Genomic DNA, 17,462 nt, shown 5'->3' with positions numbered 1-17,462 from the left:
CAGGTATGTTTATTCATCTTTCTACTCCCAGACCCTCACTTTAGATTAAATCCTTTTTTCATTTCTCTTCCCCAGTGAGGTAGGGAGCACAAAACACTCAGCACACTCTGTCTTAATTCCTTACAGGCTGATGTGTCTACCTTCCTCTCCTAACAGGCTCTTCTCATTCCTTAGAACACTTTAAATCCTCTTCTCTACAGATGCCCCAATTTGGACTGTTTGGGGTTTTTTGAGCACAGAAGTGTGTTCAGTATTACCAGAGAATACAGGAATTCTAGTTCCTCTTTCCTTTACTGAAATAACCTCTTCCAAGATGCTCCTTTGCATATTTCATGCATAAGAATGGTGTCTTATGGCAGCCTTAGGATCAGAAAAGACAAATAATTAGATGATTTCATTACTTCTTTAGGCTTTAAGCAACAGAAAAGGGGAAAATGTGGAATTATTAAAGGGTAAGTCTAACAAAAGTAAAATTCAAACTAGGTTGCAACTAGCTAATAGAACCAAAATGTACTAAAGATGTGCTAAGAGTGAATCTTCAAAGTTCACAACAATATATATATATAAAAGAGAAATATTCAAAATCCTAAGAACTGCTAATATTAACAAAAAGATCCATTTACAGGATCTACCAGCTATTGGTGTGTCTCCTATAAATGACTGTGTAAACAACCACTCTCTTTCCACTGCAATTCTCTTTGTTTTTTGCTGGATTCCCAGCAAACATTTTAATGGTACTTACTGCCAAGGAGCATCCTCTCACTGCCATGATTCAAGGTCCTCAATAACTGCTTCTCTGTTGTGAAATCTAATGTGAAGGACAGACACTACCAGCCCACAGCGTAAGAAGTTCTAATAAATTGCTTAATTAATGTGTTCAATACAAACGACAAATTATGTTACATCCTTTACTTCCATGTCTTTAATTATCCGGCCTTTCAAAACATTTTAAGAATCTTACATCACACAATCAGTCTTAAAAGCCAAAGTTTTATGGCTGTGGGCTGATTTCTTAATTTTATTTCCTTCTTTTACACATTTCAGCTCATACAGCTTTTTGCCTAGATTTAAGACCTAAGACGTATGTAAATCTATTCCTAAACACAGAACACAAGGTAAATATGAAGTGCTATGTGGAGGAGAAAAAACAACTCTGATTTAGTCTATAAAAAAATGGTCTCTGAGTAATGTTGGTGTTCAGGATAAAATAATCAAATCCCAAAAGAGTCCAATGAAAATATTTACTCAGTGACAAGCAAGTGTCAGAAAGGAAAGGACTGGACAAAATGCAGGCAAAAAAGCATTGGTGATGTTCTGGTAACCTCCAGGGAAGGGAAGAAGATTTGGGAAAGGTACAATTTGGTAACATATTTTTTTCCTTTATGTTCTATATAATGTATATTAACTATGAACTAAATAAACAGGTGTGGCAAATGAAGTTTTCATAACATTTAAAAAGGAATAATAAATTTGGGGTCAAATTTACTGTCATATATCTGGCACATTTGACAAACCCAGAAGCACATGGTACCTAAGAAAAGTTCTTTTTAACACCCCTGTATGATAGACTCATTAACCTCATAGATTACTGGGCTGGGGAGGGAAACAGGTAAAAGCATATGTGTACACGAGAGGGACTTTATTAGTCCATTTAAAGGATGGATCCTCCATCTGACATGCAAGTTCACACTTTAACATTTTCACCATGTACTCCCACTTCGCCTGCACTGAATTTAGGCAGTTCTGGCATGGATTTCCAGTACAATTTTAGGTCACACACTGTCAGAGAACAAAAATTCACCATAGAAAATTCACAGCTGCTTCAAGAGACACAATGAAATGTGCAACTTGAATTTAGCCTCATATGCATAGTGCATATCAAATGTACTGAAAAGAGAGGTTAAGGTCCATGTTTAAAATATGACTTGGAGGACTGGGCATGGTCTTAGTCTGATATTACAAACTACAACCAAAAATATAATTATGGACTAGAAAGGGGATTAAGAATACACTTGGATATTACAGGTCTGTTTGAGATAAGGAGCATAAAGCAGCCAGGATTAATGCCAGTCTTAACAGTGGTTTCCTTATGTCTGTGATTGCTCTGATAGGGGGTGGGCTTTAGTAGCTCTCCTTAATGTTAATCACAAGAGCTTAGGGAGCTACAAAGTACAAAACCCTCAGTCTAAGCCCTACAAACCTCATGAACATTCTTATAATTTTATGTATATTAACTCAGACAGCATTGTCCCATGGAAATCTTCAGCATATTCCCACAGATTACTCTCAGGCTGAAGGAACACACTACAAAACACACAAAAGATTTAAAGAAATTCCAGTTACACTGGCTTCTGAAATGCTTCCAATTAGCTTGCAAGTGATCCTGTCTCTCTGACAGGCTCTGTAACATTCAAATACTTGTATTAACATATAGACACATTCAGAATAAGTGTATAATTTGGCGCTCAGCCAGTTGTGGCTAATGCATCAAGCAATAATGCTCTTCTCAAAAAAAAAAAATTATTTTACTTGGTATCACTTCAAAGAATGGATGAAACCTGGCCTTAAGCCTTAACCCACAAAACAATGGAAGTTACACAGTATAGCATCACATGGTCTGTACAATTATTTACAAAGTCTCAAGAAACTTCACTGAAAACCATTCTTTTGCTTCCCACAGATGGCCATAATTAATACTTGGTAGATTTTTTTAAATCAAACTGCTTAGAAGATCAAGCTACTTCCTCATGGAGATCTACAGTTCTGGCAAATTTCTTTTTTGGGAGTAGGATAAGTAGGCAAATTTATCAGTTTCAGCTGGAGATGATACATATTTTCACAGCATGAATCTATGAAATTATTAACCTTTTCCATCAGTATTCTGTTCATACTCTTTTTTCCCCTATATAGTTTTCAATAAATTTTAACATCATATTTTATACATCTCACTCATCAGACTCTATAGAGTCCAAAGCCTTTCATTGTTCCTTGAATGTTTCTCCTTAGTTATGTATTTCATTGCTTTCCTAGGCCTGCTTTCTGCAGCTACCCTGGAAAATCTTATTTAAAGGTGGAAACTCTTCTTTCCACTCCCCAAATGATACCTCACATCCAAATCTCAACTGGGAATTTTCATCTTCTCAGGTATTTATAGTCTTCATCCTTGTTTTGGTAAGGCCTAGGGCAGCACATATCTTCTGGCATACATCATAAATGAAAAGCTACATAAACCACCACCTTTCATTGCATTTAAACCACATGTCCTATTTAAAAGCTATTGATATTCAACCCAAGACTGATGAGAATGAACAAACTGAATGTCGAGCACCCCTTGACATTTAAGAAAATGTAGACCAAGGGTAAAATAAGGACAGCTCTTCCTGGCCATCCAAACAGTACATTTTCCTCAAAAAGGTCACTGTGAAGGGTAGCACAATATGGTTAGTGCAGCCTGCCCTGCTTACAGAGTCCTTGAAGACCCTGTCAAAATGGGCAACACGAGGCAACCAACATCAGGAGCACCTTGAGTGCTTACTTGTATGCTCACTAAGCACCTAAGAACTGAAAGTGCATGATTTCATACCTGACACTCTGCTCTTAGTTTACTTATCAGGGCTAGTATTACAATTCATGTGTTTTTTACATTCTCAGTTCTCTCTCTGAACCTCCTTCTTTGTTTTATCCATGGTACCCAGTCATCAGCTTTCAACTTCACACTGAACATTTTCTTTCTCAGCTTAAAAGGTGCCCAAGCTGATTTTCACGTTAAACAGTACTAAGGGGAAAAAAACCCAACAAAACCCCCAAGCCCAAATAACTTGCTGAAGTAACACCACAACTTCAGAATTCAAGCTGACTAGAATTCAAGTGGAAAAAACCCAACTCACATAAAACATTTTATTTGTAAGATCTTTCCTTAGTGTTTACATATTATGCAAGCATAACTAGCAAAGAACCAGTGCTGCTGCTTTTTCAAAGTAGCAGGAAAGAGTATTAATGCCAGCATACTCCCACCTCCTTCACACTAAGAGGCAAAAGAAAGTTAAGTGAACAAATGATCCATGTTCCCTGGCTGTACAAAACAAGCAGTGCTGCTGAACTTACTGATGATTCCTCTATTCAGGATATGTTGATGGAATAATTAAATGGTTTCGTTTGTGGGATTTTTAGGAAGGAATCTGTTTCTATCACAAATTTGTAAAGCAGAAAATCACTGCAGAAAAAGTACAAGGCTACTTTGAAACATGGACTGGAAGAGATTACATGAAAAAAGCCATTTTGCACAAATACATCTGTCTCACGGCATGATCCCATGCATTCACATGAGAAAATGAACTAATTATTTAACATTTGCATACAAATTACTTATTTTTGGGGGTTGAGGCATGGCTCCCTGTGTGATCTTGGGCCAGTTTCTGAACCTCAATAAATCTCTAGCTCCTTATTTGCAAAGCAAATTAATATTAGTTATGCAGGATGGGGTGAGAGTAAATTAACTCAAGCTTGTAAAGGGTTTTCTGATCTTCAGATACTATGGAGAAGAAGGACTAGAAAAATCCATTTTAAAAGCAAAGCATGTAAACCCATGGCCACACAACAAACATTTGGTATATCAACTTCATACAAAAAATTGGTACTAACATCTCTTTGTAGTAGCAGCAAAAATTATATTAGCAGAAAGAATAAAATACGTGTATTAAAAATAATTAATTCACTTACTTTTTCCTAATTTCTAGGTCTGAAACTGGAACACATCTCAGGCCAGCTCCCAATACCATGAGGGATGATGTTAGTAACACTGTTACCCTCAGACCTAAGATGAAAAAATAACAGTATTTTACAAGTTAAATCAGTAATGTTGCAAAAGAAACATTGTTTTTATATATCTATATTTACATGCAGTTTCACAGAAATAACATATTTCTTTCAAATCGTAAGCACTTTGGTGCTGATATAAACTCCAGACACATTCTGAAATCCTGAGTTATTTTCTACACTTGCACTCCAGAATTACAAAAGCTTACTCTTGGCATGGCAACACACAGGAGTGTATCCAAAATCTACACAGACATTCTTGGAAGTGAAAAGTAATAATAAAAGTATCAAAATGTACAATATTCCCTTTGGAATTAGAGGCATTGGGGAACATGCTCTACTGTGTTATCTGAAATCTACACAGACGCAAAGAAAAATCTGGACTTGTTCATTCTTCTCCAACCACTTAACAAGCACAGACACAGCACCGTTATTGTTTTCTTTCATAATGCAGATATGCATTTCATCCCAAAGAAACGACCATTTATTCAGGGGAAAAAAAGTACAAGTATTTTTTTGCAGTCCTTGCAATTAGGGCAGATTTTTGCTGCTCTCAGGTCCAACTGTCAGAGGTTGTAAATATCGTACATTAGAAAAAAGCCACAATTGACTGATTTCTTGAATATGTTTTTCCCTCGTGCAATTTTCAACTGAGAAGCTCTTAGATTAGAAACAACCTTATCTCCATGCTGCAATTCCTTTTGCCAGCAGTTTGTTTGCTGCTGTTAAGGTGTTTCCATCAGCAGCAGAGAACAGTGACAGCTGAGGGGCTTAAGCTCCAAAATCTTGCAAAACACCAAAATCATAAATACTCACAATTAAAAACCACAGAGAGAGTCTGCATCTGTGAAGTTGTAAATTTCAAAACAATTTCACAGCAACAAATAGAAAATAAAGGGCTTCCATGTTCTTAATAGAATATAATAAAAATTATTAATTATGAGAAACATGCAATACCTCTTACATTTAGGTAAAACTAGTAATTACCCAAAAAACAGATGGTAGAAGAACATGTCCTATGATAAGTCACCTATCAAACAAATGACTTTGATTCTTTCTAAAGCTGCCTATCTTCAGAGGAGTGTTCCCTCTGTTAGTGACTCCTGTAATCAGTACAATTCAAGCAATAGTTGCATTAAATATTTTGTCTCCTTGTATATTACTGAAATGTGATTTTACTGGGTGAGGCATAATTTTGCTCATATTGTGACAGTTCTTAATGAACCTCACTCATGGGTATGCAGCTCCTGGTACTGGACACTGTACAAACCAAAACCTAAAATAAGTTTCTCTATCAACCAGCATTGCCCAAGACAACCCAAACAAAAATAAGTTAGTAAGTTAAGTTGCAGATTTTCTAAAAGGGAAGTGAGACTTCCTTTGGTAAGGCCCAGTCATTAGCACAAGGAATGCCAGCTGCAGTGATGTGACTCCAATGGACACTTCACATCCCTCATGCCCTGAAGAAGTATCATCAACCAAAAATATTTTTTCCTGGTAGGATTTCCCAATGCCTCCCCCAGCTTAGCTGCTTGACTGTGCTCAACCAGCAAATGCTGCTGTTAAACTGGTTTTTCAAGTGTGTTCAGAGAGCCCTAAAGAAATGCCCCTTTAATAAGGCTGTTCAAAACCCTCATGTTCATGTGTTTGCTAGGCCACCACCAGTCTTCATGTGACATTTAACTCCACACTGCCATACTGCCTGTGCTGTGCTGGGGCAATTATGCATATCTACCTTGCATACATGCTGCTTCTGCCTTTTCTTCTTAGAAATTAATCTTTGTTAGCACTGCTTTTGTGTATAATGAAAATTTGTATGCAGCAAGGATTGGAACTTTATTGGTGAAAATTTGAAATACAAATCTTTTATCTGAAAAAACTGATGTTTTCCATTAGAAAATGCTATTGAAATTTTTCAGGGAAGCTCTAGTAATGTACACACCACCTTATTTTCCATGTAAACTAGGCTCTTCTTGAACTACATTTCACAAAACACAGTGCATTCTGCCTTTCAAGAGACACAAGGACAGCATGGAGGGTCCTGCTCATGGGGCCCTGCTTGAAGTGCAAGCCAGGGACAAGCCCAGTACACAGCTGTAAATGGGAAACAGAAATTTAAATTTAAATCACCAAGACACATAAAATGAGTGTTGCCATAAAAAAAAACTCCTACTTGATTTCTAATTTTTAAGAAAATCCCTAAATCAAAATAATATGCATACCAAGAAAGTTTCAAATTGAATCTGCACAGAAATTTCCTTAAAAAAAAAAACCTGCAACATGCAATTTGGTAAAAAAAAATTAATTAGATGCTGAAGTTTGCCTCCAGCTTTAAATTCAGGCCTATCTTTAATCTCAACCTCATGTGTAGAAAATTTTAAAGTCAAATGTTCTGTTAAAGCTTCACAATCATGTATGACTGATCTCTTAATTCTCTGAAGTCCTAATCTTGAATACTATTTACTGTAAGGTATCCCTTTAAAATGTTTTGATTACCCAGATTATTCTTTGTCCTTTTTTCCTGTTTTCACCTTAACATTCCTGAAAATTCCTTCGGTTAATGCTGCATGTTGAAAATGATGACACCAAAGTGCACAAAAGACTTTCAGACAAGCAGCATATTAGACATTTGCTTTGCTAATTACACAATATATTTTTACTCTCTAAGCACCTCACCCTCTTATTTTGCTTTACATTTTAACTCTTTTTCATCTTTGTCAGAAACCAGTCTTTTTATATATTTCAGTATTTTTGTTTTGAATGCTGCAGTTGTTGCTACATTGAATTAGACATCTTGTATTACTCTAAAAGGTGCACCCTAGAGTGCTTAAAGATAGCAACCATGCATCATGGGGACTATAAACCAAAGCAACCAACCAAGCTTGAAAAACAGCCTGTGAACCTTACAGAAAATTATGTCTCTACTTTAAAGATCTAAGAAATTCACTCAACCAAGAGATTTTGTGTAGATGTAATTAACTTCATTAATTCTACCCTGTAAATGCAAGCAGAAATTGGAGGGAGGGAGGAGGGTACAGCTTCTTAAAATTCATCATTCAGTTTCTATCCCTTTCTATCAGAGATTTCTGACACATGGCTGAAAGGGGAAGAAATTCCTTTAAACAAGATTTTCTGCCAGTGGGCGAAGGTTTGTGTTCTATACACCTTGTCTCCTTAGCTGCTTCTTCCCATCCTCTTCTTGCAGGAGGTTTCTGGGCCCCACAGGTGGAAATGGCTCTTCAGCAAACTATGGCTTTGTCCAGAACAGCCAAACTTCATTGACAGCAACAGAAAAGTCCAAGCTAGCAGCAGAAATTGAGTCAGTAATAAAAAGGATGTTTTAATTATCATTTATGAGTGTAACAGTCGATACTGTCCAACTGTTTAACCCTCATGTGGCTCATAACACCATCTGCTTTATGACTTCAGCAGTCAATGCTGCATTTGCTGTTTCATATTTCTTTTTAAAACAACTGTCTCCAAACTCTGGCCACTATCACAGACTTAACAAACTCTCAAGACACAATCCCCACCACCCACAGCCCAACACAGAGCAGAAGCAGTGGAACATGTGGGCAGCAGCTGCCAGTGGCACCCAGCTGCTCTTCAGCTCCCTCACAACAACATCAAGCAAGAGCATTCAGAATGTGGGTGCTCATCCCCCACAACTCCTCCAGCATGCCTTACTTTCAAGATGCTTTTCAAAGTATATGAAAAGAAAATGCATTCCCCCACGCCCCACATTACTGACTTGTAACCCAATGAGTGAATTATTATGCCCAGTTTAATAAGAAACTTAAAAAACTATGCTGCTGTCCCAATTCCAACAGTTTATACATTAGTTTGTAATTCACCAGGAGAATGTGATTAACTCATTCCTTAGCATCCCCCACCTGAGCCCAGCACAGCAGCTCCCTCAGTTCCCCACTACTGCTACAGAGCACTGCAAGCAGCCCCTTCTAGCTCAGAGCATCACACACAAGGCACACACCTTTTGAGTTTGGTTTCCCCCCTACAATGAAGCATTCATCCTAGGGGAAATCCCAGTTGGATGGGCAGAACAGACAAGTTTTCACCTTTCTCCTTTATTTTTAATAGAAGTTTGGCCAGAGGAAAGGCTGCTGGATTCAGCCCTTCCCGTGGCATGGCAGCACTGATTTCCCTCATACAGCTCACACACCCTGCTCTTAGATGCAGTAACATTTGAGGGGTTTCCTAACTTCCCCTGCAGATAGCAAAATCAGTTCTCACAAATACCAAGTACAGCAAGGCTCTGAGTAGAAACATGTGACATCAGCCTCCTGCCCTTTTTCACAGTTTTTAAAGACCAGGCTGAAAGCACAAATTGTTCCTTCTGACACTAAACTGAAAGCATTTGCTTGACTTCCCCATCATTTTGACTAAAGCATATCTAGCTAAGAGAAAACAGAATGTAAAAGTCTGTCTTGGTCCACACACACCAGGAAATTTAAAACTCACCAATTGCATTAGCTGTTTCAACAATTCACTGTTAAATTGTGCTTTTCCTCCCAATTTAAAGCAAATTTAAAGTTCTTGTTTTGCCCTTCTTTACAAAACAAACCACAGTTCCTGGATGTTTTCTTCTATGAAATTAATCTATAAAAAACAACTTTTACATTTAGGTTCAGTAAGTAAAGTGGTGAGCTCCAAGCCTTCCACAATTTTTCTCTGGACTTGGAATTGTTTTTATGTTTTGTTTATATGCCCTCCTTATGGCTCAAGCATTATTTTTAAATGGGTTTCTTTTGCTGGATACCAATTCTCTGTTTCATATGATGGGTCTGCTTTTCTCCCTTTTTAATACATCCCTATACATTTAGCTATAATTTTAAAAAGGCTTAATTAAACAGCTCCCTTTATCAGGCAATCCTGAAAGCACGGCACACACACAACATCCTCCAGAAATCTTTGGTTTTTTAATGTAATTCTAGCAAAATTATACTAATAGCTGCAACACTTACTCTCATAACATCAATTATCTTTGCCATGATTAAAATACCAAAAAAAATTTGCTTTCTACTAAACACAGTGAATAAAACTTGCGTTGTGCCTGCTCTTTGCCAAATTGACTACAGCCATTAAGGAGGATAAGTGGCAATCCTCTTTCAGAAGAGGCATCCTTGCATCAAGCAATACAATTTCCAAAAGAAAAGAACCTTTTCATTGATGCAAAAATACTTCATAGCTGAGATGTGGTCCCAGTCTTTCTGCTAACACATGGAATAAAATTGAAAAGTCAGTATATTGGGCCTGCCTCGGATTCCACAAAGGCACTTGATTGCCGAGTGGCATAAATTGTGTTTGGAAACTCAATGGAAAATAAATACATTCTCAAGAATAGCATCAATAAAAACTGGGAACCAAATGCAAACACTGCATGCAAGAGAGAATAACTACCAGGTCATATGTAGCTAATCCAAAATTACAGACTCGCAGAAAATTCTGAGGTGGAAGGGACGCACAAGGATTGAGTCCAACTCTTAGGTGAATGGCCCATAGAGTGACTGAGCCCACCACCATGGTGCTATCAGCACCATTTACTATCAGCATGCTCTAATCATGGATTGAAGGCCAAGATATCATTGCTGCTATTAATTGCTGCTTCTATCATTGGGTGCTATTAATCACAACCTGGACCTCCCTTTCTCCCCAAGTACTTGTTGCTGATGCTTCTCTTACTGCCCCATTTCAAACCTCTGTTTTTAAAATAAGCTGAAGCAAACTGCTTCCATTCGTTTCCCTGGCTTTATGTGGCACTGCCAAGACAGCATCCCAATCTCAACTGGAAAGATTTAGGACCTGAGACTTTTTATTTTCTGCTTGAAAATGAAGCTAACTCTATTTAAACATTCTGCAAGACAGGTGACAGCATCCTTCTGGCATCAAAATGTAAGAACCAAACTCTATCATACAGAACCTGTCTGAAATAAATTAAACCCAGAGCTATATAAACCCTCAGTTTTGTCTAGGGCACAAGAAAATATTTTTCTGTACTAATCCACAACACAGCCCAGTTCCACCTTTCAGTGGAGGATTGCAGGACAGATTCCACCTGACACTGCTCCAATTTCTGTCTGACATAAACAGTTGGCAGATTGAGATACTCATATGAAATATGTATTAGAAATTTCTTGAAATGCAGATGTAGGAGGTAATGATCTTCAGAGGGGCAATTTCTCTTTATAGTATCTTACAGCTGTTGCAACAGAATCTGTCAGCAATTGCTGCCCAGTTAACAGCAAGGCTATCAGCAGGAGTTTGACATTTCTATATAAATTGATTTACTTGCAAAATTTAAATCTGAGAAAGCAAACTCTGTACACAAACACAACAAGCTGAAGTAAAATAGTTCCTGTGATTTGGACAAACTTTCTCATTGGGGTCAGAATTTCAGTAGAGCCAACATCCCAGAAGTGTCCTCACCACTGACAGGGGAACCCACAGGAAGTCCCTGCCAAATCAGGAAGACAGAGGGATGACAACAAGCAGTTCTGACCCAAAGACAAAGTAATTTCTGCTGCTTGTTGGACAGACATAGCAAGGCTGTGGGCAAACTGAAAGCATGAGGGCCAATACACATGCTTTCTTTTTTCCAGTCTACCTCTCAGATGAGGAACATGCACTCTGCATAAACATCCTCATGTGCAGCCTTGTAAGGAGGGTATCCCTCCCAAATTCTGAGGTTAGTTAAGAATTTTGTAAAAAAATACAATATAGCTCAGAGACTCAAAGCACAAAATTTAGCCTATCAAGTGTTTCACAGAGAGGACACTCATCATGAGGGAGGTAACTGAACACATATAACCACTAAAACAGATATGGAAGCTGACAGAACATAATTGTGAGAAACAAAACTAAACAGAATGCAATTGAGAGCTATTACAACAATGACACAACCACTCTGCAATTCCTGAGCTGCTGCATCTTTTTTTATGTGCACCCCAACTGTAAGGAAACCAAGACACTTAAGTACACACTCTAATTGCACAGCTCGCCTCTGGTTTGTATTATAAATACTGTTCCTGTTTTTAAGTTATTTTTATTCTTCTCCACACATACCTCTCCCCAACATTCATTAAAGCATGTTAAAGTCCTTATTTTTCTGTTTACTCTAGCTACAAGAACTTGTTAGAAAGAACACCTGTTAGAAAGAACAACAAGCTAAAACAACGATGTCAGGAGGCTGCAGGGTGCCTGTATCTCATTTGCATGGATGAAGCCAGGCCCACAGCAACAGTGGACCTGTACTGTTTTTAACATTATCCCAGCATATTAGGCAAGCACATAATCAATATCCAAAAATATGCCAAGGAAAGTATCACTTAATTCTCCTGCTCTCTACACCTCTACATTTAGTTATTACAGACTTAATGATGCAAATTCTTTACAGAGTTGGCTCCACTACCACAGATTTAACCATGGTTGGTGACACACTACTCATACAAATACAAAGCAGTATTTCAGAGTTTGTGCAGCGATTTAAAAGTCTGGTAGTGTAAATAAAAAAGTCCTGGTTTTAAGAACTGAACAGGGTTAATCTAACCTTTCAGATATACAAAAAGGTAGCTTACAAGTAATGAAGCTTCCTTCCACATGGCAGTGAAGGATTTTGAAGCATCCTAATAGTTTAACATCAACAATGGGGAAAAAAGGCAAAATATGTAAATTAGAAATCTGCATTGCAAGTTTATACAAGTGCTGTAAATTCTATTCAGCAATCCAGAGGCTGACATTTTGTCTGAACAGATAAACAAAGTGCTGAGCTGAATGGTATTTGCCTGAAGATCAAAACGACGATTTTAGAATCAGTTTTAGACCCTTTATTAGAATATCTCCTTTTCTTTAATAACACGTTTCTTGGTTTCAAAGGAGACCAATTATTTTAGCCAATTATTGTTATTACACATTTTACTGCAGAAAGCATCCCTTTTATCTGCAACTTATCCAAGTGCAATGAACCTCTGCTAATGCTTGCAGAGCATCTCTCAGAGAAGAGAGCACTGGCCTGGGGCAGCAGGACCTGCATCTCTCAACATGCCATATGAAACTGGGCAGGCCACTTCCCTTCTGCTTCCCCCTGCCCTCTGTCTTGTTCATTCAGGCTATGAACACAGGGAAACAGGAGCCTGTCTCACCATTAGTATTAGAAAGTCTGTTAAATCAGGTTTTCTCTTCACCTGAGGTGAGTGCAGTGCTGGGATACAACAAAAAAGAGCTATTTAAGTACTTCCTAAATCTGTGACGTTAACAAACACTGGTATGAATTGTTCTTTCTTCTCTCACCACAGGTAGCTGCTTTCTACTCTCAATGCCAGTATCTAAGAAAACATGAAAATTCAGGTGAATCATTGAACCCATCTCTGCTATTTGATAAAATTAAATCTACATAATGGCATGTGCTAGCACGTACATAGAGAGAGATGCAGAGCAATTAACAAAAATGGCCAATAATGCAGTTGGGGGCCAAACCTCCTCACTAACTCTGAAGCTAAAGAAAGGATGTCACTTACAAGCTGACAGAAAGTGCACAACAAGAAGCCTTTGCTCTAACTCTCCTGAATGAACACCAACAACTGAAGCACTTACAGCACCACACAAGGGGAGGGAAGCACTTTCTTTTCTCTTTCCACTCCTTTCAAGGACTCCCAATTGCACAGCAGGCTCAATTACCACACCACTAACTACAGAGCCTTACCTGTGGCAACAGAGAGCAAAACCAATTATTCTTATACGCATCTGCCAGGAAAGGTGTTCTGTTGTTACCTTGATAGTACTTACTCACGCCACTCAATAATGCATGAAACTCTTCTTTTTAAGAAGTACAGACGCATTTTGTTTTGCCTCAACCAAGTATCAAGAAGCAACCGTGCAGCAAGGATTGGCAGCTCCATTAAATACTGCCTAGTGCATCTGCTAAGCAGGACACTAAGCACAAGCTTTCTTCATTTTATTATCCCTGCTGTGAGAGGGGGAAATAAAGAGCTGCAAGAGCTTCACTAATGTAATATCCATGCAGGTCTTGTGACTTATAGGAAAGGTCAGTGAAGTGAGCTTTCAAATTTTCTCTGTGTGAACAGTTTCAGTGTTACTTGAATATTAAAATGCATCAGGCACTACTTAGGGTACACAGTTCATTCTAAAAGACATCTTTTGCAGCACTATAATGAGTCCTAAACCCATCATATTTTTTAAGGGTCCTGATCAATTCTTTAGGTTCATGTGATTAATTAAACTTATAATACCTCCACCTTTCTGAAGCATTTAAAAGGGATGGCTCTCATCAACAAATAAAGAAGTAAAACAAAAAAGTTTCTAACTGTGCTTATACTTGATGTCCTATATTCCAGAAAAACACCAGCATTCATTCTTTGCAAAAAGCAGAAGACCTCTCACTTTTAAAACACATCACTCCCTCTGGCTGAGTCACAGATCTCCATCTCTGGAAACAGGAAAAGTCTAAAAAACCCTCTCTACTAAAAATCTGCATGAGAAAGCTTAATTTACAGCTTTTGAGGAAGTTGGAGCATTGATCACAAGCTCCTGCAGCACAATTAAAGCTACAGCACAGCTACAGAGCTACAATAGCACATGCAAGCCAGAAGCATTAAAAAACCAAAGTTATGGCAGGAAGTGATGAAATAGCTCTGAATGTCACCACTAGGAGAAAGGCAAGGCAAGCCACAATTTCTCTGACCCTGGGAATATATTATTTACAATATATAATCATATAATTGTAACTAAAAAACTTCTTAAAGAATTTTTTATCATGTCTTTGGTCTGCTCAGTTAAGGCAATACCACACTGTCAGTGGAATAATTCAAAAACTCACCAAGAAAATTTGTAAAATAATGAAACAGCTGCCAAAACATATTTCTTCAATTTACTTCTGCTCTTTTCAGTACTGACCATGGTTTTGGGGGCTTGGGTCTTTTTAAACAAATATTTTATATAAACCAAATATTTTTATTTGACAATGTCAGGCTACAAATTTTCACAACAGGGAAGATTATTTCAGGACCTGTGTTATGTCTGCACTGTTTCCTAAGTCTGAAAAGGCAAGTAAATACCCCTGTTTCACATGGCTCCTTTCCCACAAGTGAAAAGAAAGAAGAAAAAAAAAGCACAGGTGAAAAATCAGCAATGCAGAAAATGTCCAAACTTTATTAACAAGTAATGAACCTCATTTTTGTGTTTGCTTCAGACTTTTCACTCCTAAAACATAACACAAAACTAACTGCTAAAAACAACATCTGCTGAAAATAATGAATAAAAATTATTTTGTTTATGCAGTTGTGTAATGCTTTTACTAGAATTCAGAAATCAGTAAAGTGCGGTAAGTTCAGCATTACCAAGTGAAAATGATCTTTCTTTGTTCATACTTAGTTTCTTCTGATAGAAAAAATATACATCATGTTAATTCTTTGAAGAAAAGCCTCAGTTTTCTTTAAAGGGAATAGATTCAGCTTTTGCAGAACAACAGCCAATCTACTCTTTTTCTCTTAAATAGAATTCTAAACTAATAGCTTGGGATTATAAATACAGTATAAACATACAGCTATAGCAAAATGAATGCAATACAACTTTCCTAAGTACTTGACTACTTCCATAATAAAAACCTATGAGAAAGCCCAGGGGACTTTGATAATAGAGAAATTATTGTTGTCATTCACATTAAAAAGTACAAGCTACCTTTAGGCAGCATGGATGCCACACTATTAAAAACTCCCAGGAAAAAAGGAGACTGGCAAAATGTCAATGTTTTAAAAATGCAGCAAGGCAGTGCAAAACAAAACAGCATTTTAGCATTTTTTGTCCCATTCCACAAGGCTTTCCAGAAGGGGAGAGATCCCAGCCAGAGGGGCTACAAACATCCTCTTCTGCATCCCAGTGGTGCCTCCATCACGAGGCCAGACCGCCGTCACCACCAAAGCCATGCAAGAAGGAAGAGCCGCCCTCCTCTGCGTCAGCAGCGCCCAGAGTCCCGCAGGGAGCCACAGCAGGAGCTGTGACCCACCACACCTCAGGGCAGGCAGGGCCGGAGGAAGGGCCAGTTCAGCCTCTGGCCGACAGACGGTGCCAGGCAGACTGCGGAGGTTTGGCTGTGAAGAGGCAAAACACGAGGATCTTGTTGGAGATAAGAAAAGGCAAAAAGGTCAATTGTGCCCCAAGAGATTCCCAGCTCCTGGTTTTAAAAGTGCCTCTCAAGACAATTCACAGAAGCCGTGCTGCTGACCTACACTGCTGTGCAGGCATCTGACCCCTTCCCATTTGCTGCAGTCCCATTTCCTACTGCCCCTCAAAGTATCCATTTCCCTGTGTCTCCTACTCAACTCATTCCTCCACCTTTCCCATTCCCAGCACTTCTTGCCCTCTGGCTCCAGATCTTATTTCTGCATCTGTGCCTCCCATATTTCACCCACTACCTTGCTCCACACTCTCCCCTTCTCTCCCTCTTCTCATCCATTCACAGGCTTTTCTCACTCCTTTGAGCCCATTGATCTTCTTGCATCCAACCCCTCCTCCTCAACAACCAAGAGGAGGGGAGAACAGAGGAAAACAGGAGGGCAAGATGGGCATACCACAAGACAGGTGAGGTACGAAGTAGAGAAGAAGCAGTGAGATTAGAGTGAACTTGGGTCAAGAGAAGGTTATGAGGAGTAGTAAAAACATGTGAGCATACAACAAGGGAGGTATCAGTGCACAGCTGCCCTGGTATTACTACCCCTGTAGTCAACTTCTAAAAGCTGCTGTTGACAAAATATCTTCCTATATGGACCTGTGTCCTGATCCAGTTCAGGGATGCTTCAGTGCTTTAACTGCTTGTGTTAGCAGCTGCATAAGAAAAGCAAGGGATCATATTTTACACTGGTAAATCATTTCCCTATTCATTAGCTTCCCAGCATCAAGGTGTATCAAATTGCATACGGAATCACAGAATTGCCAGAGTTGCAAGGGGCCTCCGGACATCCTCGAGTCCAAGCCCTCTGCCAAGGCTCAGGGTGACCCGGAGCAGCTTACAAAGGAATGCATCCAGATGGATTTTGAGTGTCTCCAGTGAGGAGACATGGCTCCACAATCTCCCTGGGCAGCATGTTCCAGTGCTCTGCCACCCACAACATAAAGTTCTTCCTCATGTTGAGGTGGAACTACTTGTGTTTGAGTTTATGGCCGTCACCCCATGCTCACTGTGCTTGTATGTGCAGTGCACCAAAGCCTAAGAGCGTTATCCCCAGATAACATGGCCATTACTATTGTCACATGAGCTATATGCAAGTAGAATTATTTTACTTTCCACCATGGAAAGTTCTTCCAAATCAAGCATGCAGCTTCCTGATATGCTTCACCACGCGGTATTTAAATAGCTGTCCCAGTACCCCTACTCAGCTGCAAAGACCTGTGTGAAGAGTGCAAAGGGCACAGCAGCTGCATAGGAGAGCAGCATAAAGAGAATGTATGGAAACATGGCAGCAATCAGAGCTGGGGTGGAACCCCACCCAACAGAAAGACCTAGCTCCAGTAGAGGACATCTATCTACAGCCCCAACTGAGGCTTTTCAATTCAACCTGGCCCAGCAGGAGGTATGGAAGCACTACTAAGAATCAAGCTAGCATTGCTATGATGAACCA

The 17,462-nt window shown here is 38.9% G+C and overlaps 1 protein-coding gene across 1 annotated transcript in view; it reads right to left on the bottom strand.

Annotated features, from left to right (window-relative positions):
• The window catches only part of SLC49A4 (solute carrier family 49 member 4), a 71,452-nt gene that overhangs the window by 46,434 nt on the left and 7,556 nt on the right, over window positions 1–17,462 (bottom strand). Inside the window, exon 2 of the mRNA XM_036386515.2 lies at window positions 4,720–4,813. Coding sequence (XP_036242408.1) covers window positions 4,720–4,813 — 94 coding nt within the window. The remainder of the gene's footprint in view (window positions 1–4,719; window positions 4,814–17,462) is intronic.

This window comes from Molothrus ater, chromosome 7 (genome assembly GCF_012460135.2).
Source record: "Molothrus ater isolate BHLD 08-10-18 breed brown headed cowbird chromosome 7, BPBGC_Mater_1.1, whole genome shotgun sequence".
Classification (NCBI taxonomy): Eukaryota; Metazoa; Chordata; class Aves; order Passeriformes; family Icteridae; genus Molothrus; species Molothrus ater.
This window is presented reverse-complemented; position numbering and strand designations above follow the sequence as displayed.